Source organism: Dufourea novaeangliae, unplaced genomic scaffold, assembly GCF_001272555.1.
Source record: "Dufourea novaeangliae isolate 0120121106 unplaced genomic scaffold, ASM127255v1 scaffold109, whole genome shotgun sequence".
Classification (NCBI taxonomy): Eukaryota; Metazoa; Arthropoda; class Insecta; order Hymenoptera; family Halictidae; genus Dufourea; species Dufourea novaeangliae.
The window spans coordinates 591816-610875 of NW_015373997.1; the positions used below are offsets into that span (position 1 = coordinate 591816).

The following is a 19060-nucleotide window of genomic DNA, read 5'->3' on the forward strand; positions in this document are numbered from 1 at the left end:
GCTCTCGCGCTAGTTACTTCATTTATACACATACTCCGCACTTTTTGTCTCCGATCCGCTGTTTGATTAATTTCGCGAAGTAACCCGTTTAATTAATCGGCGACTAAACTCGCGGAACACCGTGGCCAACCGCGATATTATTCACCCCGCGACGGTAGCCGATGGCTAAGTTATGGACATTTTTCTGTGGACCACGACTTTCTTCCTGTTCGCGAAAAATTTATTAGCTGGATTAACCTAATTGCCGCTTAGTGTTTCGAATTAAATTTTCCCGCGTGCACTGGCAACCTGCTGGAGCCTTGATTCCAGATTCATAACATCGCGTTCCAGGATCGATTTAAATAGAGATGAATTTGTCGACGTCCTCCGTAAAAAGGAAGAGGCCGTTGTTCACGCGTTTTAAAAAACAATATTGAATAAGGGAGTGAACGTATACAGAGTAGTCCACGCAATTTGTTCACCCTGAATAACTTTTAAAGTATGCATTGTATAAAAAAACTTTTTATAGAAAAGTTGTATGTTTTGGAGGGATACAGTATGTAATGTATATATTTTTTTTCGTAAGTGGAGGCGTTTCGGAGATTCGAAGGTCAACTTAGTTTTTTTAAATGGAATGCTATATTTTTTATTCCAAAATATCGAAGAGCGTTAAATATTGAGTAAAAAACTTTTATTAACCGGAACCGTAGAAACGTGCACGGTAGTTTCAGGCGCTAAATGTTCAGGCGGACGTCTTAATGTCTTTATTCCCCGGTTTACCGTCTTTCAGCAGAACGCTTTAGTTTTCTGCGGATCTCGCTTTGTCTCGATCGATGTTCGGTAAAAAAAGAACGTTCCGATCGGGCCCAGACTGGAATAGGCTGACCGACGATACTACGAGCAAGGGCCGACGATTATTGAGCGGGCAAAGATAAAAGGTTTTGGCTCCCATAAAACAAAGTGCACGCGGCCTCCACTTTACGCTGATCGATTTGTGGTGATTTTATAACTTCGCCTGTCCATAGTTGTTCTCGCGGAGATGCCGCGGTTCAAACGGGCCGCGATACTTTATATCTTCGGTGTAAACGCAAAATGGAGCTTTACATATTCAGACAGAAAGGGCTCGAGGCTCGCCGCATTTTTAAAAGGTTTCTTTGTGCCACGTCTGGCATTTGTGCCATCGTGCCTGGATAGTAACGCTGTTAGTTTCGAATAAATAAGAAAGTCGATCTTACTTGTGGAAGTATGTTTCTTATATTATTGCCTTACTCTCTTTGTAAATATAATTGTACACTCTAGTAAAATAGAAAATATTCTCATCTTATGTTACCATAAGACTATATTGAATTCGAACAGTAAGGAATGATATAATTTATGTATAGATCTCTTATACTGTATAAATAATATTACACATTTGACGGTTCTAATCATCACCAGAACTGCGAGTTTACTTGAGTCTTCGAAGTTGGGAGAAATATTTCGGACACACCTTACAATTAATATAATATATCTCCTGTAGATTATTCCTTCCGAGAAGAAAATATACTCTGTGGGATGGAGACGATCTCGTGCACATACGTCACTGGTTACACAGCTGCCGTAAACGATACCTACCAAAACGTTGCACGCGGAAGTTGAGGGCTACTCTTCATGCCTGCATTATTTTTATAATCTATTCAATGGAGATCATTGCATAGTAGACGTAGAATCTCTTGGACTGTCCCTGATGTGCATATTTAAATATATGTTTGTAACATTCTTCATACGATACTAATGGCAAGACTTCAAATAGGGCATTTCGATTCTGTTGAGCCCTCCGGCTCCGTGGAGAGATCCTCAGCTGCCAGAGCGAGAACCTCTTCACATACTCGCTTGTAAACCCATGCATCACCTTTCAACCTTTTCCTCCGAATACCGACTAATAATTTATCATTCGAAATACCCTCTAATAAACAAACTTCCAACTCGAACGAACAAATATTCCTGGAGGAAAATGGCCGTGCCGTGTCTTTATCCTCTTCTGTACAATCTTCTGTTTCCCCCTGGAGGATAAACCTACGGAAATATTTTAAATACGAATATAATATTCATTTTCTGTCACTTAATAATTGTTCTAGTATAGTTTTAGGCTTTACCCTTTTTGGTGGCACATGATTCCTTTACGACGAAGTGCTCGACGTAACTGTGATAGTACGTATCTCGGATCGTCATTGGATGTTGATGACACGTTGCAAAGACCCTTAAAAAGTAATAAAATATTAAAGTAATCTTATTTCGAAATAATTACGATTTAAGTAATGTCAGCAATCAGGTACGCACTTTGCCAGACAGTACAGTGGGTTGTTCAGGATCGATATTTTCATTCTTGACACGCCTCTTTGGCGTGAGGACACATCGCACCCGATTCAAGCCACGTTCTAAACCCATTATTACTTTTCTTGCACTTCCCGGTGTAGACGATTGCGTTCCTCTAAAAATGATTTATTATTTTATAGTAGCACATTAATGATTTTATTATTCTTCTACATTATACAATTTACCTTGTTTCTGATACTGGAGTATTGGTTGGGGTGGAAACGACCCCATCCTTTTCTGCCGTCCTTTTAACAGGGACTGTTTACAGTTTTATTATTATTATTGTTGTTGTTGTTACATTTATGTTATCTATTATGTAATAGATAAATTACATTGAACTTAATGAATCAGAAATGCATAGGTATTTAGATTTGAAAGGGATTGTAGGAAACTTGATAAGGAACAGTAAAAAGGTATTGTACCTTTAAGAAAAGGACAGGGTAAAGAATTCTTACAGATAGCTATTTGTAACTCCAAATTGTGTTTGTTCACAAGTCGTTGCTCTTCTCTGACTAATTATCTGCTTTTCACACAACTACAGCAATTAATGGCACTTGGAAACTTTCATTAAAGTTTCTAATTAGGTGGCTACCATCACCTAATTAGAAATAAACTTTAGAAAATATATTATAAAACTAACTACAACCGCTGTAATAGAACACTAGTATATACATCTAACGTTCATGGAAAAAGACAATTACTATAAATACAGTTGTATTTAACACAAAACTGAACGGCATACTTTAGGTTTTCGATCAAAATGACGCAAAAATTAACGAAAGAAGGATTACAAATTTCTGTAACATACCAGGGGAGCATGTGTCATCTGTTTCTTTACTTCGGAGTCGTTTCCTTCCAGGTATATGTGGTTCCATGAAATTGTCAGCTAGATGAAAATAATAAAACCAAATTATTTTACATTGTGCATTTGTCGGTACTACAAGTAAAAATTATAATGACTTACTTGATTCTGGTGTTTTTGGTAAAATGTTATAAGTGGCTTCTAATATGGGCGATTTAGTAACAGGTTTGTTTCTTGGAGAATAATCAAGATTAGTTATAATATTATTCTTTCTTCCGTCGGACTGTAAGTAGTGAGAAAAAAATATATTTAGTATATTTTGAAATACAAATTTTTAAAAAATATACTTTGTACACAATCTCTTACCTCTGATTTAAAATGAGACTTTGCAGAAGACGATATTCGAAGAGTAAGTCCACGAAGTTTTCTGTCCAGGAGTAATAGATATGTAGCAGTCTTATAATCAGTTCGATCACTTTTTACAAGTTTCTTCCATATGTCTGAAGCATGTTCACCACATATTGCAGACATAGTACTTAAAACATCATCATCTTTCTCGAACTGAAAATTTATTACTTTTATTAAATCTTGTACATACTATTGGAAATCAAAAATCTCTTACATTGGTTTTGTGAACAAACGAAACAGGATTGAGAAATCCTGCTGTAATCCACGGATGATTGCACAATTCTTGTATAGTAATTCTTTTTTTAGGATCTATTTGTAACATTGCTCGTATCAGTCTCCTACTGCTACTAGATAACCAACTTGGTTCGTCATATTTGCCACTCTAAAAAATTGAACTGATGTAATGTTTAATAAAATCATGAAAAGTAAGAAACTTACAAGAATCTTTCTATATAAACTTTCTATACTGTTATCATCAAAGGGAAGGAAACCACAAAGTAATGCATAAAGAAGAACTCCCATACTCCAAATATCTACTTCTGAACCTATAAACAAATAAAAATAAATTTATCCTATACATAATAATATGAGATAAAGCTCAGAAAAATAGCAAATACCCAAATATTTTTTTCCTAATATCAATTCTGGTGCAGCATAAGTTGGAGAACCACATGATGTCTGCAAATGTGTTTCTATCCCATTCTTTGGCTTTGCACATAATCCAAAGTCTATAAGCTTCAAATTTTCTTCCTTATCTAGCAAAACATTCTCCTAGATACAAAATAATATTGTTTGTTACTTACAAAAGGTACTTAATCGCAAAGAAGAATTCCACTTACTGGTTTTAAATCACGATGGGCATATCCTAAGTTATGTAAATATGCTACAGCTGATACGATTTGACGAAAGAACTTCCTTGATTCTGGTTCAGACAACCTATTTTTTTCAACTGTAAATAATAATCTCTTGATATTTCTTTTGTCTTATTAAGCCATGCAAAGGGCAAATACCTAAATACATCACATGTGACTTATAAGAGGCCACAAAAAATGATGAAAATTAATTTCAATTATATCTATATTACCTATATGGTCAAATAATTCTCCACCAGAACAATATTCTATCACCATAAAATAATGGCTTTCTGTTTCTATCACTTGATACAGTCTAGAAATGTGTTGATGTAATAAAGTTTTCAATGCTTCAACTTCTAATTTGACCCTCGGTAAGTCATCCTGAGAATCATTTGAATCAGAAAAATTTTGTCTGAACCGAATCAAACGTTTCCATTTACATTTTATAAGCTACTTACGCCCAGTGCAGTTTTGTCCATTATTTTGATAGCAACTTTCTCGCCGGTTGCAATATGAGTAGCGAGTTTAACTTTTGCAAAACCTCCGCTTCCAATAGTCTTTTCCAGATCGTACAAACCTTTAAGCGCAGCATATCGCACCATTGTGACAAATGTGCAACAAAATTCAGGAATAACTATGTAATTACGCGCTGTCAATCACATCACTTTTGAACACACAATTCCTAACGTAAACAAGTTTCGAAAGCCAATCAGGTTACAGCATTTCATACAACCAACTTCTAGTCATCAACGCTGCCAATATAAAGAACCAAATTAGAGTTGCTTTGGAAACTTTTATGGCTACGTTGCACGAAGAACTGAAGCATCAGTATCTTAAATATTATACGAATATGAATAATTAATGAGAATAATTTACTCGAACGAATTATTGTGGATTTCTTTTTATTTCGAATGTATACATAACGTGTTGATAAAAAGGTTTCACAAATTACAAAGAAATGCGTAGATAACAGAACGATTTAAGTATCCGAAGAACGAGCAGAGTACACCACTATTCAAATTATTTTGAGCATCCGTGAATAATTGAGTACCAATTCGAATGTCGAATACCTAAACAGTTCTAGCGCTCAGTTACGGTTTAGAATTTTATGTCACAATTTATAATATTGCAAGAATACAATTGCAAAAGTACAATAAAACATATTCTTCCGCGTTTTTGAATTTCTCTTAGATGCATGAAGGTACAATAAGGCTGTACGTACGTTAGGTAACCACTCATAAAGAGAATTTTCAAATATGCCTTATATATTAGTGATTTACTGTAAAAGTATTTTTAATTTACAGTATAATGCTATACAGTTAGAAAACACGTTTACTGTTCATTTAACTATTTAGCTTATATGCGTTCGAAAGTTCTGCATAATATTCAAAGAATCCTATTCTTGAACATAATGTATACACATGACAAAAGTATTAAAAAAAACGGACGCATAAGTACTTCGAATCGTAATTTACATTTAAACATTGGTATTAATATTCGATTCGTAGCAATTGTAAGAATGGACCACTTAAACAAATTCAAATATGCCAGGGAAAGAAACAAGTTCAGATTAAAAGTCTGCAGATACAATATAAGTAGACGTAGCTTACTGCATAAATAATATTTCCCTGTGTTATGCAAACAATAAAAGAACAAAATATTTAGTCTTTGGAGTGTTGACTACTAGAACTAGTTGAACGTGAGCGGCGTTTGAATTTTGGTTGATTATTAGTGTCCGACATATTATCACTCTTTCTTCGATTCTTATCTGTGTCGTAATTAGAATTAGAGTTGTTTGTCCTTCTGTAATCATTACGTCTGTCATAATATCTGTAATTATCTCTGCCTGGTCTGTTCATCCTATAAGTATCCCGTCTGCGTGGATAATAGTTCCTCCTATTTCTTCTATCACGACTAGTCCTACGATCGTAATCCCTATCCCGAGATCTTCGACGATCCCGTGATCTCGAACGACCACTTCCGCGTCTTCTACTCCTGTCCCGCGACTCACGTCGTGAAGATCTCTCCCCGTATGACCGATGTGAACCACGCTTTACTGTTTTATCATTTTTATGCTTTCCGTCTACTTTGTCCTTTGTCATAGAATCATTTACATCAGAACTAGCGTTCAAATTATCTTGGTCCTGTTCCACGTTTTTATCGTCATCCTTCTTTTCTTCCAACTGATCATTCTCCTTATTCTCCAGTTCTTCGGATACCCGTGTATCAGCATCGAACTTGTCCATCATTTGACTATCTTCGTCAGGATTCTCGGAAAACTTTTTAATCCTATCCGCCTCGCGTTTCTTTAATTCCTCTTCCTTTTTTAAACGTTCTTTCTCTAATTTCTGTAATTTAATTTCAGGTGAAAGAAAAAAATTAATTATAGTTATATTGTTTTATTGCGTAGGCAGAATCGGTAACCATTAAACTTTAATTGAACCATTAAGACTTTAAAATTATATACCTGAAATTCGTGCAATTTAATAGTACGATTTTGAGCCTGTTTCCAATGAGGCGGTGTTACGCTTCTTGAACGACTACGCGAAGGTGTATGATAACGCTGAAATATTATTTATAAGTAATTATCTTCATTATTATATTTTAAAATATCACACTTAAAAAACAACTATTTTTGTAGTAGTATATTGAAAAATGTTTGAAAGATGTATACATACCGGGTACCATAAATTATACACAAATACTTACAAATATTCCTCTTCCTTTAAACATGCGACCAGTTTTTCTATGTGATCGTACCCGGTCCCTTCCATAATGTTGTCGAAATTCTTTTTGGTTTGCATTATTAGTAGGCCCTGCTCTATACAAAAATTTATTAGCTGGTACTTCCGGTATTTCATCCGGATCGATTTTAGTTACTGAAACAAGCGGATGAGGTTTTCCAAGATCATCTTCGTTTGAATCATGAATTTCACCATCTTCTGACTTTGCTCTTTTCTTGCTGTAACATTAGTGAAAAGTGTTATTATATTTGTAAGTTAGTCTATAGATCGTTGGAGTTACAGAACGTATTATACTTTTTCTTAGCTTTCTTTTTCTTCTTAGATTTTTCTGCATAGGATTCAGAATCTGAATCCGATGAACTACTTTCTTTCTTTTCGCGTTTCTTTGCTGTAAATAATAATAATAAATTAAGTTGTAATATATCAATGTTTTTTTTAATAAGCTGAAATGAAGATTTTACTTGCCTTTATTTTTAACCTTTAATACAAGTTCTCCGCAATTTACAACCTTAGCATCTTGTAGTGGACGGGACATACGGTCTACAGGAAGTCCCTCAATATGTGTAACAATTTCCTGGCCAGATACTACTTCTCCAAAAACCACATGGACACTGGAAATATTTACATTCAAGCATAAGAACACTGTTGAAAAGTAATTTTAGAACATAGCACAATTTTTTTTACACAACACAGTTGTACTTACTTGTCGAGGTGAGGCGCTGGTTGTGTTGTACTACAACAACAAAATATGATTAAGGGGATGAGAGATGAACAGAAAGAGCCAGCTTTCATTGGTCATTGTGTTGTAGTAGTGGTGTGCAGACCCTTCCCTCATGACTACACAGAAATATAGCTAAGTTATTCATTCCTCCAATGATATTTTTACTTCTATGCTTTTTAATATTCTCCAGACATTTAATATGATTCATACAGACTATCATGTATGAAATGACTGTTCATAACACCATAACATTAATACTTGAGAGGGAACAAATTTATTATAAATGTCAACACACCCAATTTTCTTTTTATTCACTTAAGTTACCACCTATTATTTATGCAGAGCATATTCAAAGATATATTAAAGCCTAGAGGATGGTTAAAATGTGAGATAAATATATGTATTAAATTCCTATTACCTTTACCTTTTGTAGTTGACAAAGAATACATCTGTCAGCAGAGAAAAATAATTTTGAGCGAGTAGAAACATTAAAAAATAAAGTGTACTATAAATATTAACTGTTTAGTAAGCAGATGATTTGATTAATAATAACATGGAAAATAAATTTTTAGTAATACACTATAATCCATCAAATTCATAATATTTTTAATTTATCACACCATCTTGCAGTTTCTGGTCTAGTCCGAAGCTAATTAATTATTTTATATTATTGAGAAGACATATACATTTATATAAAATGCGCTAATTTCTTTTTAGCAAATACTCACATAAAGAATTGTGAACCATTTGTATCTCTTCCACGGTTTGCCATTGATAATAAAAATGACTTGTTATGTTTCAGAATAAAATTTTCATCTGAAAAATATTGTTTTGCATACCTTAAGTTTCTCACAATACTTTTAGTTTCATTATTACTTATAAATTTACCTGCAAATGTTCCTCCATAAATAGATTCACCACCTGTTCCATTACCTACTGAAAAATCACCACCCTGAATCATAAAATCTTTAACTACTCTATGAAAAACAATTCCCTTGTAATGCAATGGTTTTCCAGTCGTTTTCCCAATTCCATTCTCTCCAGTACATAAAGTACGAAAGTTTTCACATGTTATTGGACAAACATCAGCTAATAATTCAAAGACTATACGGCCCATTGGGAGACCTCCCACCTCTATATCAAAAAATACTCTTGGATTAACATTAACCATGGTGGACTCTTCTTTTGTAAGTTCCTGAAAATATTAATAATTGTAAAAAAAATTATTTGACCATTTAAGTGGAAGACATTTTATATAAATCTTATTCCATACAAGTTTTTATCAGATATCTGTAATTTTATAGTTTGTGGACAGGATATAATGAATATTTATGCATTTTTTTTTTGTGACCATAAAACTATTTTTCAGAAATTCTGGATAAGAATGTTCTAAATTTCACCGAATGTTATATGGAGTATCTCAACTCAAAGTTGATTTCCATTATTTCAAGTGAAAATAAGTCTAAACCTTATCAATAAGTACAGGTCCCAAGGAGCCTAATTTTATGAATTTGTAGTATACCAGGACCATCAAATATAATGTTCCCTCCCTACAATGAGTCACTCAATAATGTCACAGTCAACAAAACTGTAGCGTTTCCCTTACGTTCATTAATGGTACTTTAACCCCTTAATGCACGGTTTTTTCGCAACATAATGCCACTTGTTCCAGTTAATTCAAGTATGCGTGTTAAGGGGTTAAAACACAAAAAGGTGAAATTACAAAAGTAAGGAGCAATGTGTTACCGTTACAAGAAGACACAAAAATACTCGTGAAATCCGGAAACCAAATTTTTAAACTAAGGTTAGAACCACAGAACCTAGCCGCTTCGCTTATTTAGTGAACTGTAAACTCATTAGTATGTACACAACACTTCTATCATTTTCTCTCGCAGTTGCACGCGTTTGTTGTATCAATACGCAAACATCAACAACATATAACCGTGGCAATGGACTAGTCAATCGCGTGTAAGTGATCACCCGGTGCCATATTGTTAAATCCATGCGAGTATTGTTAATATATAGGAATAACTTGCCCCCACCCCCCTCAAAAACCATAAGCTTACCAATTGAAATGGAGGCACTCTCTTGTACGTGATATTCAATGGCATATAAAGCATTTTCCAAAAATGAAACTGTGGAAATTGTCATTAAAAATATTACCAATGGTGTTAGATCATCTGTGGAAACCCCCCGAGTTGATATTATGCATCAACAATTGTTGGATATAATATGATTATAATTAATATTTCAATTTATAATGGCCGAAAACACCGTATCATATCACTATCTACGATATAATTCGTCTAAATTATCTAGTTAATTAACGCCCATTTTTTCTTTGTAGATGATGTCACTATACCATTTTTATAAGCGAATAACAATAGTGAAAAATGACAGTTAAAAATATTATTGCTTATAGAAAGGAAAGATACGTATCAATTGTAATAACAATTGTTAATGCCGATATAGGGGGTTCTACAGACAATTCAACACCACTGGAAAACACTTTCAATCGTAATTTTTGCGGGCTTTTCTATATATTTCAAAATTTTTTTCAAAATCTTTGTATGCCATTGATCATTAAAACATTAGAGAAAGCTTTCATTTTGGCTACTGACCCTTAGTTGTTCGGTGTGGAGTGGACAAATATTTTGACCGCCAGTGTATGCATGCCGATTTGTTTGCACGGACAATGGTAAATGTTGGTGGTAGATCCGGGGTGATATGCGTCGAACAGTACAAAAGAATTTCTCACTAGGAGAATCAAGAGTACAGTATTCAATTATACGGGTCTACGATGTTAAAAAATTTGCGAATACGAAAGCTTGCAAAATTGCTGTATAATTAATTAAACGCTTATCATAATTGATTAAGGCTACGAAGTTAGTTCAGAGAGTGATTGGACACTTTTATATACGAATTGTAAAGGTAGAGTGGTTACGAGATTTTTAAATCTTCTTCAAAGAGTCATAGTGTATTTAGTGGTTCTGTTATTCGTTTCGAGCAATTAATTTGGTATACAATACCTGTTCGCACACGATTTTTATCTTTGTTTATACAATTCTCAAAGTACTTAATTTTTAAGGTAAGTTATCGCATTGTGTATGCATCCATAAGTAACAGTATTCATAAATTACAGCTGTTACGTTAGTAAAGTGCAAAAAAAATCATTGTTTTTTTGTCAAAATGATATCGAAATTCAATCGAATTAGTTATTTGAAAATGAATTCAATAAAACCATTTTAAGGTTGTTAAAGAAGATATAGTATAGTAGTAATAATATAGAAACAGATGAAGATGATGACATGTAACAATGAATTTTTTAATTTTTTAGGTGCATGGACCACATAAATTTAAATGAATATAATGCAGTCTCAATTAGCAACAACCCCTCGAAAATTACCAGTGTTTGTGTTTCCCCAAAGTATCACTTTCTTTTTAGACGATCAGTCTACTCATAAACAAGTTTTGACTTTATATAATCCATATGATTTTCCCATAAGATTTAAAGGTAAATATTCTTGTATGTATGAAAGCTAATAACTCAATTGTGATTTCTATGGAATTTATTATCATTGTAGTATTATGCACTGCACCAAATAAGTATAAAGTTGTTGATCCAGAAGGTACAATTAAAGCCAGATGCTGTGTCGATATTGTTATCAGACATACTTCCCCTTTGTTAAACAATTGCAATGTTATAGACAAATTTAAAATACAAATGCAAGAACATCCAACTAAGCAGGTAATTAGCTAAAGTAGTTAATAATTCAGTAGGATTGAAATTACAATTGTATTATTAAACTAAATACAATTTAAGACTCTGGGAACATTATTAGGCTATAGGAAAACGATATGTTGAAGCTAAACTTCTTCCTGGAACAGCAGATACAGCTGGGAGATCTACTCCAGATCCAGAAATGTTTCAACAGCTGCCTGTTAATGAAAACAGACAGCAGCAGTCTTATCCACTTATAGATCAAAATAAAGCAATTGATAGTAAGTACATACTTTTCAAATGTCAGGAAGTCTATTTAGTTATCTATTGAAGTAGATATAAGAGAGAATGGAGAAGTATAAATATATCTGAATGGAAAAATCATTGCTTACCATTGCAGAAGGTAAATCCAAGATATTCTTTAAGTCATCAAAGTTGCAATATGATTTAATTCGTGGAGACATTCAAGATAAATTGACAAAAACATTTATATCCTCAGATCTGAAAAATGCCAATTATATTGTTACGGATAAAGGTTAATATGTTAGTATTTGGAGCTAGTTGTTAGGTTTATATACACATCCAATTAGTTTGAAGCTACTCTGTACTATTCTATTTTTCTTAATGACATTCGTTTTTTATAGATTAAAAAAACGTATTATAAAGTTTGCTAGAATTAAAGGTAGAATAAAAGCATGCTTTTTTTATTACATACAACCTATAAAATGTGATTACATGTATAGAGAATAACAACTATGTGTAAGTAGTTAAATCGACATATATAATTTCTAGGAGGAACAAATTATGTAGCACTGATTGCTGGAATCATATGTATAGTTGGATTACTTCTACCTACAGAAGGGGAACAGAATAATAGAGTGCCTGATTACCTTCACCTTTCCATAAACTTTAAATTAATATTTTCATTTGTATTAGGTGAGTACATTAGTAGCTATTCCTAATTGAAGAACATAAACATAATATTTTCCTCGATTACAGGTATGGTTACAATAATTATTTTAAGGCTATAATTCTCGGCTTTATACGTGTGAAAAAAAAATTAATACAGTGATTCAAATCATGGGACAAAAAGCACAATTAATGTAAGGTCTTTCGGTATTAAGTCTCTCTCTTTTGTTACTGGATATACCTGATTCTAGTCTATAAATAATAAGCTGTCACGTTATATTGTGAATATTGCTAATATTTATTGACATATATGAAACCTTTTATTCTTTTAATACATATATGATATACATTCTTATTCAAGTTCATGCTTCATTGCTCTATGTATGCATAAAGAAAATTTGTATATATACTAAAGAAATTCTGATGGAGCTATGATCTTTTTCTACGAAAAGATAGAATATTTATATTGAAGTTAATACCTCGTTTCAGGTTAAAATGCTTTTTACATAGACAAGTTGTGTATATAACAGATGATTGAGATTTACTTATGCATTCTACAGAAATATGATCTCAAGTACAAATGTATAAATATATTGTGTAAAATGAGTTTCGAGGTTCAAATAACCTTGAATAAAAATGTTTGAAAAACAAAATGATTTTTCATTTATATAATGAAATGTCGCTTGTTTCAATATTATGATCATCGATTTTTGATCAATAAACATAAGAATAAGTTATTTTATTTCGGAAATAAGAGTTTTCATTTTTATTATCAACATGTATTTATTATTTACATAAGTTACAATGGAACACTTGTGAATAAAATGTGTTACCGAATAAGATGTCCATTCAAATTTTTTAGTCATAAAATATTTTTCTCCTAAGAAATATCTTCTCACAAGTATCAATTGGCTAAACAGAAAAATATACAAATAGTATTAGAGTCTACAGCAAAACTATTATGATAAATATACTGAAAGATAGTGACTTCATTAATTTACCTGAAAGTCCATCGTGAAGAACTCAAATGCTTGAGTTAATATCACACAGTATTATAGCCGATGAACATTCTTTAAACTTTCATTGTGGGTTTTGTACTCCATAGAGGCACTAGCTGGAAGATGTAATACTCTCCTTAATGTGTCTCTAATACGTGTTGTGGTTGCATGATCAGATGCAGTCTTATTCCATACACATATCACATCCTCCTGCAACAAATTATTAATAATATTTAATAATTCCTTTGCAGCATAGAATTATTGTTACTTCTACTCTAAGATAATAAAAATCTATCTTACTTGAAACCTTATAGATACTACAGCTCCACATATTTCTTCTCCAACCATAAACTGTTCGCCTAACATAGCTAATATCAGATTTTCCCAACATCTAGATACTAAACCCTTTCTTAATCTTACTATCCATTTACCACCTTTCTGATTTGCTTCATCCTGCAACAGAGAATATATATTATCATAGGAAATAGATTTATTAGATGAATAAAGAGTTAATTATAAAAGGTTTTCAAAAATAATACATACTTCCCACATTGGTTTTATGCCAACTTTGAAAAGGTGGAAATGTGTATGTGTTGTCAATTCTGATGGCCGGACTAAATGACTATAAAGACTCCAAAATTGTTCCACACTTGCAAACCTACCAACCAATTTTAAATTTTGGTCGTAACTTTGTATGCTTGACTGTTTACCAGGACTGAGTCGACTATACCATAATGCATATGCATATTGTAATTTGTGCTCATTTGGACTAATTTCTATACGAGGCTACAATAAGTACATGCTATTTAATTGGTATATCACTAACAGATAAAACTATATTCAATAAACAAAAGAAAACCTTTTACTTACTAGTGGATCTTTCTCAATTTTTTGATTATCTTTTGTCTGTGTTTCATCATCTCCACTGTCTTCATTAGCCTTTAACCTGCAAGTACTATTATCATTTATATATTGTTATAATGAAACTATAAAAGCACAACTTTTTCAAAACAATCTTAAACATAATTTTTTTTCACAAGCAAAGTAAATCATCTGTAACAATTCATTCCCAGATTTATTTATATTGTACGTTTAGCTAACAATTCCACAGGACTGTTTTTACTCTGTGATTGTCATATATTTCGAAATATAAAAACCAGAAAATTTAAACTACTGTACACATAGAGAAATACTTTGTGCCTGACAAATGTCAAGTCGTATCACACGTTTGATTCTACGGAATTTCCTGAAAAATACCTTGTCAGCACAATCAACTAACACGTTTAATTTGCTCGATTAAATAAATGTCAAGCGTGATAGAACGCAATTGTATCGATCAATTTGGTTTTCCATTTAAAACACATCTAACCTCTAGCCCACAGAAAAAGGCACGACTTCATAAGGGAAACACTAATTTCACTTACGCCTCGAATTTATTCGACATGTTTCAGGCTGTGATACAATCGTGTACAGAGTATTAAGTAAATACTATAAACAGTATATATTTCAATAAATACAAATAAAAATATAAACGCTTCTCGGTCTCCGTTCCCTTTTCTCACGTTCTCCCATATGAATGTTTTCGATAAATTGTTGATCTCCCCACTACTTTCGTTTTTGTCGCTTTGTCATCAGAGATTTTACATTTAGATGTTGGCTATACTAACAATAAGAACTAATTATACAGGGTGTTCATATTATTAATACCTAACATTTCTTGTGTAAATGATTAAGGATAGAATAAGGAGAAGAGGATAAATTAAAAATTTTGTTTCAATAGAAAATATATCTTGTAAATGTGATGGTATACTTATAATATGGTTTAGTATAATGTTGAACATGATAAGAAATTAGAAAGGCAAATTGAAAATTAAAAATGTGATACTATATAAATTCATTCATGTACAAAAAGTAGTAACTTTTTAATATATTGTCATGATTACATCACTTATTTACAGTGGATTAAGTAACAACAGTATAAATGTGATATAAAATATTATAATATTATAATTATATAGACTTTGTACTTTAAAATAGTAATATCCAGTATAATTATACTTAAGTACCTATAAAGATTATGAATTTATTATAAAAATTATATATGCCTTTCGAAAGCCAAACTGATCAACTCTATTTTCAACAAATTTCTCAATTTTAATATTCTTTACGAATTAGTCAGGTGGCACGGCGATGTTCAAATATCGTTAACTTTCGGTGCTTTTTATTGCGTGGACTTGATCAATTTGGCTTCTAAGAGACTCGAACCATATTATATTATTTTAGATCAATATTAATCCTCAGCTGATCATGACTTCTAAGAGTTAAACAGTGTATAACAAAACATCTGAACTCTTAATGTACGATAATTATAAATGTGTGTTAATTGTTTTTAACTTTAGCCAACGAGAATTCTAATTTCAATCTTTTCATAATTTCTTCTCGTTGATACATGACTTCCCTGAAGCACAGTTCCGAAAATACGATCGGACACTCGTATTGCACCGTTTCCATACACTTTGTGTCGTTAATACCGTCTCGGTCAAATCTGAATTGCGATATTGACTCCACTGAAATGTGAATCAGAATTTTAAATTAAAGTCATTTAAAAGGCTGATCGATCCATTGTTGCCGGTTTTGAATCTCGAGGAATTCAACTCACAGCATCCGAATTTGGAGAAGAAGCACGTATGATGTTTTGATGTGATCAAATAACCGTTGCTATCTTGCCTTACGGCATAATGACCCTGTGCAACATGTCGAATAATCGGTATGTGACTTAAATGTTCCGTATACTCGACCGAATATTTCCAATGGTCATAATTACCACTTTCCGCGATTATGTTAAACTCTTCACTAAAATAAGGAGAAACAAATTCTGTAAAATAATTTTAAAATTAAAACGATTGTACCGGTGATTATGAAAATAACCTAAGTTATATACTTATTCTTCATTTTAAGAAATTTTGATTTCCGTATTTTCCACATACATTGAAATTCAGCCTAATAACAACTATCGGCACTATTAAGAGGTTCAATTTTCAACTCTATTTTAAAAATACTTTCGTATTATTATAATATAAATCAATAGAACTCAGAATAACTGGCATGTTCACTTTTTTTAATTATTGACTTAGATCATTTTTACAGTCACCAGTACACTTGTCACTAGATTATTGAACAGAATGAAAGATAGTTTAACGCTTAGTGCAATTTAAGTTAAAATAATAGAAATTTTTATGTCGCCATCTGGGTTCCGTAAAATTATTTGAAAAAGCGTGGGTGTACACCAATATGTTTTTTACTTATTACATAAATACGCGACAGACCGAGTCTTTTTATAACTGAAGATCTACTGTAATCATTTTTTTCCACGTACAGTGTTGGATTTAATTTCTTCATATTGCTAAAATCGGCTACGTATTCCCAAACATGTATCGGATTCGAGTCATTTATGGTGTCCTCAAATATTACTTGATTCTTTTTCTTATACACAAAGAGCATATAAAACGCGAATAACGCTAACGTGGAGTATAGTACACTTCTAGTTTTCCACTTCATCGGGTTAATACCCATTTCTAAAATATAAAAATGAAGTTTTTTATAAACATAGACAGGAAACTGACCGCATTGTTTATACATACTAATTGTGCGCTCGTCCTAGATCCAAACGAGTCGGATGTTCTGTGTTATATCTTCAATATAAACAAATATACCCCACTTACTTGTACTAAAATTTTAAAACGAACCGAAAATATTACTTTGATAGTCTTTTTTTTTTATAAATTTAAATAGAATACTCGACGGACCAGTCCTTTCAGTTCCATTCAACTTTGAGGAATTTGTACTTGATAACGACAACTTCCGCCGGTGATAAATTATGACAGAGATACTGTTTTCGTTTCAAATATCAGAGCAAGCACTGCGATGTTAGCAGCTAACAGTTAGCTGTATTTCGCTATTTCGCTCTCCACGATTCACTACGGAGTGTTTCATTTCCCTTCACTCAGTTGGTCCTCGCTGCTTCCAGTGACTTGATTGTGTATATAGCAGTATAAAAAGAATATAGAAAAAACGCACAAATTGAGATTGAATAATTTTTCTATCGGTATCAAATTTCATGTTAGATATTCTTGGGTCATTAATTCATACGAAAAATTATTAATCGAGACCTTTTCAATTATTATTTAATTGCTTGAAACGTAAGAAAAAGTTACAAAACGACCAATGGCGACATCGACGGTAACACTCTGAAACTATTAGCCAATTGGTACCGTATTCGTATATTTAGGTGGCGCCATAATTCTTTTAGATGTGACATAAATGAAAGTGTCAGATCGGGAGTAGTCGGGAGGCTGCTCCGTGAACGGACTCTGTTTAACAGGGAATCTCGCTTGCACTACCATGCTTGTGTACTCTTTTGGTTCGGGTCTGGTACGCAGGTGACCAGCCCAAAGCTCCATGACAGTAAAAGATGGATCCGGGTTAGCGAGGTGTCGCCCGTCTTTCCTATTTTCTTAAACCAGGTTCTGGCGACAACACTTTCATCGCGATACTTGTTCATACTGTAGTTTAACGCGTAGTTCATCGTAGACTTAATAACTGCTTGGTATATAGAATATTTGGTGCGCAAACGAAATGATCGATGGAACTTTTTCCATTCCGTCTATCTCTTTCGTTTGAGTATTAGCGACTACATTGCGTTAAATTTGTTATTTCGTATTACTAGCATTAATTCGTATTAATTAGAATATTAAGATAATATTAGTTCTAAGCTGAAGAACGAAGACAACCGACGAGGGAACTTAGTTTTTTATAGGTTTAGGCTCAAGAAAGAAGTCATCCGCCGAGGGATTTTAGTACCGATAGTATTAGATAGTTAAGATTTAAGTTATTTATAAGGTTTATTGTGAAAGGTAGGTAGATGTGGAACTTGTGATTCCATCTACCTGCCTTGGGCCTCCACTCGCAGCAACCTCCTCGTGGTGAGGCCTGGGCAATCGGTATTGTCATCGGTAAAGTACTGTAAACTGATGACAATATCGAGCTAATGGCTGCGAACTTCGAATCTATCTGATAAAACCACGTTCTATATTACATCGAACTACGATTATTTTAGAAATCGATATGAGATTCAAAGTGTAAAAATGTCTAGTACTTTGAACGTTTTAGAAAATTATTCGAGATAAAGATGTATGCACATACTTACCGGAATAATAATAAATAATTGTTAATATAGAGCATTCCTTCAGGAACATTTCATAAAAGATTTGTTATTACACACAGTACATCAATATTTAAGTGGATTTTTACTATTTATACTAAAATAACATCAGATACCTAAAAACATTAAAAGCTAACTCAGTATTGCAAACATTTTTATTTAACATAATTTAATGACTACCTTTTCGTATAGTTTCTTACATGTTACACATATTGCTAATCATAAATGTGTACGTATTGTGCAACATATATTACCTTCTCAGATGCTATAGCACATTCAAATACATATTTAATGAAATTTAAATATTTTTTAATGTATACCCAACAATAAGTCGTATTTCATCATTGG

General features: G+C 32.7%; 5 protein-coding genes across 8 annotated transcripts; 1 reads left to right on the plus strand and 4 right to left on the minus strand.

Annotated features, from left to right (window-relative positions):
* Window positions 1–1210: 1210 nt before the first annotated feature.
* Window positions 1211–5057, minus strand: LOC107188025 (maternal embryonic leucine zipper kinase-like). Its single transcript, XM_015576246.1, has 13 exons — window positions 4857–5057; window positions 4629–4779; window positions 4384–4493; window positions 4162–4315; window positions 3983–4089; window positions 3759–3926; window positions 3503–3697; window positions 3299–3419; window positions 3143–3220; window positions 2520–2592; window positions 2299–2449; window positions 2115–2218; window positions 1211–2034 (listed from the first exon to the last, which is right to left on the minus strand). Exons 1-13 carry the CDS (start codon window positions 4998–5000, stop codon window positions 1764–1766), a joined length of 1827 nt encoding a protein of 608 aa, XP_015431732.1. The 5' UTR covers window positions 5001–5057; the 3' UTR covers window positions 1211–1763.
* A 945-nt stretch (window positions 5058–6002) lies between these two features.
* Window positions 6003–9053, minus strand: LOC107187992 (peptidyl-prolyl cis-trans isomerase cyp11). The gene is made up of 8 exons (XM_015576204.1): window positions 8752–9053; window positions 8592–8679; window positions 7846–7875; window positions 7608–7753; window positions 7437–7530; window positions 7108–7360; window positions 6866–6961; window positions 6003–6746 (listed from the first exon to the last, which is right to left on the minus strand). The coding sequence occupies exons 1-8, from the start codon at window positions 9032–9034 to the stop codon at window positions 6060–6062; spliced, it is 1677 nt and encodes a 558-aa protein (XP_015431690.1). The 5' UTR covers window positions 9035–9053; the 3' UTR covers window positions 6003–6059.
* Window positions 9054–10592: 1539 nt separating this feature from the next.
* On the plus strand, window positions 10593–12661 carry LOC107188030 (motile sperm domain-containing protein 1-like). 3 transcript variants are annotated; one of them, XM_015576251.1, is made up of 7 exons: window positions 10593–10794; window positions 11201–11377; window positions 11448–11611; window positions 11706–11865; window positions 11985–11987; window positions 12377–12520; window positions 12584–12661. In XM_015576251.1, exons 2-7 carry the CDS (start codon window positions 11224–11226, stop codon window positions 12613–12615), a joined length of 657 nt encoding a protein of 218 aa, XP_015431737.1. In that variant the 5' UTR covers window positions 10593–10794; window positions 11201–11223; the 3' UTR covers window positions 12616–12661. The 3 variants fall into 3 exon arrangements, with proteins under 3 accessions (XP_015431737.1, XP_015431736.1, XP_015431738.1); XM_015576250.1 differs by lacking the exon at window positions 10593–10794 and adding an exon at window positions 10803–10951; XM_015576252.1 differs by lacking the exons at window positions 10593–10794; window positions 11985–11987 and adding an exon at window positions 10803–10951.
* Window positions 12662–13332: 671 nt separating this feature from the next.
* LOC107188021 (eukaryotic translation initiation factor 4E type 2) lies at window positions 13333–15054 on the minus strand. The gene is made up of 6 exons (XM_015576241.1): window positions 14916–15054; window positions 14362–14446; window positions 14035–14277; window positions 13792–13944; window positions 13495–13701; window positions 13333–13405 (listed from the first exon to the last, which is right to left on the minus strand). Exons 1-5 carry the CDS (start codon window positions 14933–14935, stop codon window positions 13546–13548), a joined length of 657 nt encoding a protein of 218 aa, XP_015431727.1. The 5' UTR covers window positions 14936–15054; the 3' UTR covers window positions 13333–13405; window positions 13495–13545.
* Window positions 15055–15676: 622 nt separating this feature from the next.
* Window positions 15677–17344, minus strand: LOC107188039. Of its 2 annotated transcripts, XM_015576265.1 has the most exons (5): window positions 17298–17310; window positions 17133–17218; window positions 16868–17066; window positions 16151–16344; window positions 15677–16058 (listed from the first exon to the last, which is right to left on the minus strand). In XM_015576265.1, exons 3-5 carry the CDS (start codon window positions 17062–17064, stop codon window positions 15871–15873), a joined length of 579 nt encoding a protein of 192 aa, XP_015431751.1. In that variant the 5' UTR covers window positions 17065–17066; window positions 17133–17218; window positions 17298–17310; the 3' UTR covers window positions 15677–15870. The 2 variants fall into 2 exon arrangements, with proteins under 2 accessions (XP_015431751.1, XP_015431750.1); XM_015576264.1 differs by having other exon boundaries at window positions 17133–17344.
* Window positions 17345–19060: the final 1716 nt, after the last annotated feature.

Bases quoted from the DNA above. Each gene is read 5' to 3' on its own strand.
- LOC107188025 (XM_015576246.1), bottom strand. From the start codon at position 5,000: ATGGTGCGATATGCTGCGCTTAAAGGTTTGTACGATCTGGAAAAGACT. The intron at 4,494-4,628 runs GTAATATAGATA...TATTATTTACAG, and splicing joins AGAATTATTTGACCATATAG to TTGAAAAAAATAGGTTGTCT. The intron at 3,221-3,298 runs GTAAGTCATTAT...ATTTTCATCTAG, and splicing joins ACCAAAAACACCAGAATCAA to CTGACAATTTCATGGAACCA.
- LOC107187992 (XM_015576204.1), bottom strand. From the start codon at position 9,034: ATGGTTAATGTTAATCCAAGAGTATTTTTTGATATAGAGGTGGGAGGT. The intron at 7,876-8,591 runs GTGAGTATTTGC...TTGTTGTTGTAG, and splicing joins AATGGTTCACAATTCTTTAT to TACAACACAACCAGCGCCTC. The intron at 7,754-7,845 runs GTAAGTACAACT...AAATATTTCCAG, and splicing joins CCAGCGCCTCACCTCGACAA to TGTCCATGTGGTTTTTGGAG.
- LOC107188030 (XM_015576251.1), top strand. From the start codon at position 11,224: ATGAATATAATGCAGTCTCAATTAGCAACAACCCCTCGAAAATTACCA. The intron at 11,378-11,447 runs GTAAATATTCTT...TTATCATTGTAG, and splicing joins TTTTCCCATAAGATTTAAAG to TATTATGCACTGCACCAAAT. The intron at 12,521-12,583 runs GTGAGTACATTA...CCTCGATTACAG, and splicing joins AATATTTTCATTTGTATTAG to GTATGGTTACAATAATTATT.
- LOC107188021 (XM_015576241.1), bottom strand. From the start codon at position 14,935: ATGTCGAATAAATTCGAGGC. The intron at 14,278-14,361 runs GTAAGTAAAAGG...TACTTATTGTAG, and splicing joins AAATTGAGAAAGATCCACTA to CCTCGTATAGAAATTAGTCC. The intron at 13,702-13,791 runs GTAAGATAGATT...AATTTGTTGCAG, and splicing joins TAGTATCTATAAGGTTTCAA to GAGGATGTGATATGTGTATG.
- LOC107188039 (XM_015576264.1), bottom strand. From the start codon at position 17,064: ATGGGTATTAACCCGATGAAGTGGAAAACTAGAAGTGTACTATACTCC. The intron at 16,345-16,867 runs GTACGTGGAAAA...TCCTTATTTTAG, and splicing joins AAGAAATTAAATCCAACACT to TGAAGAGTTTAACATAATCG. The intron at 16,059-16,150 runs GTGAGTTGAATT...TTCACATTTCAG, and splicing joins CTTCTCCAAATTCGGATGCT to TGGAGTCAATATCGCAATTC.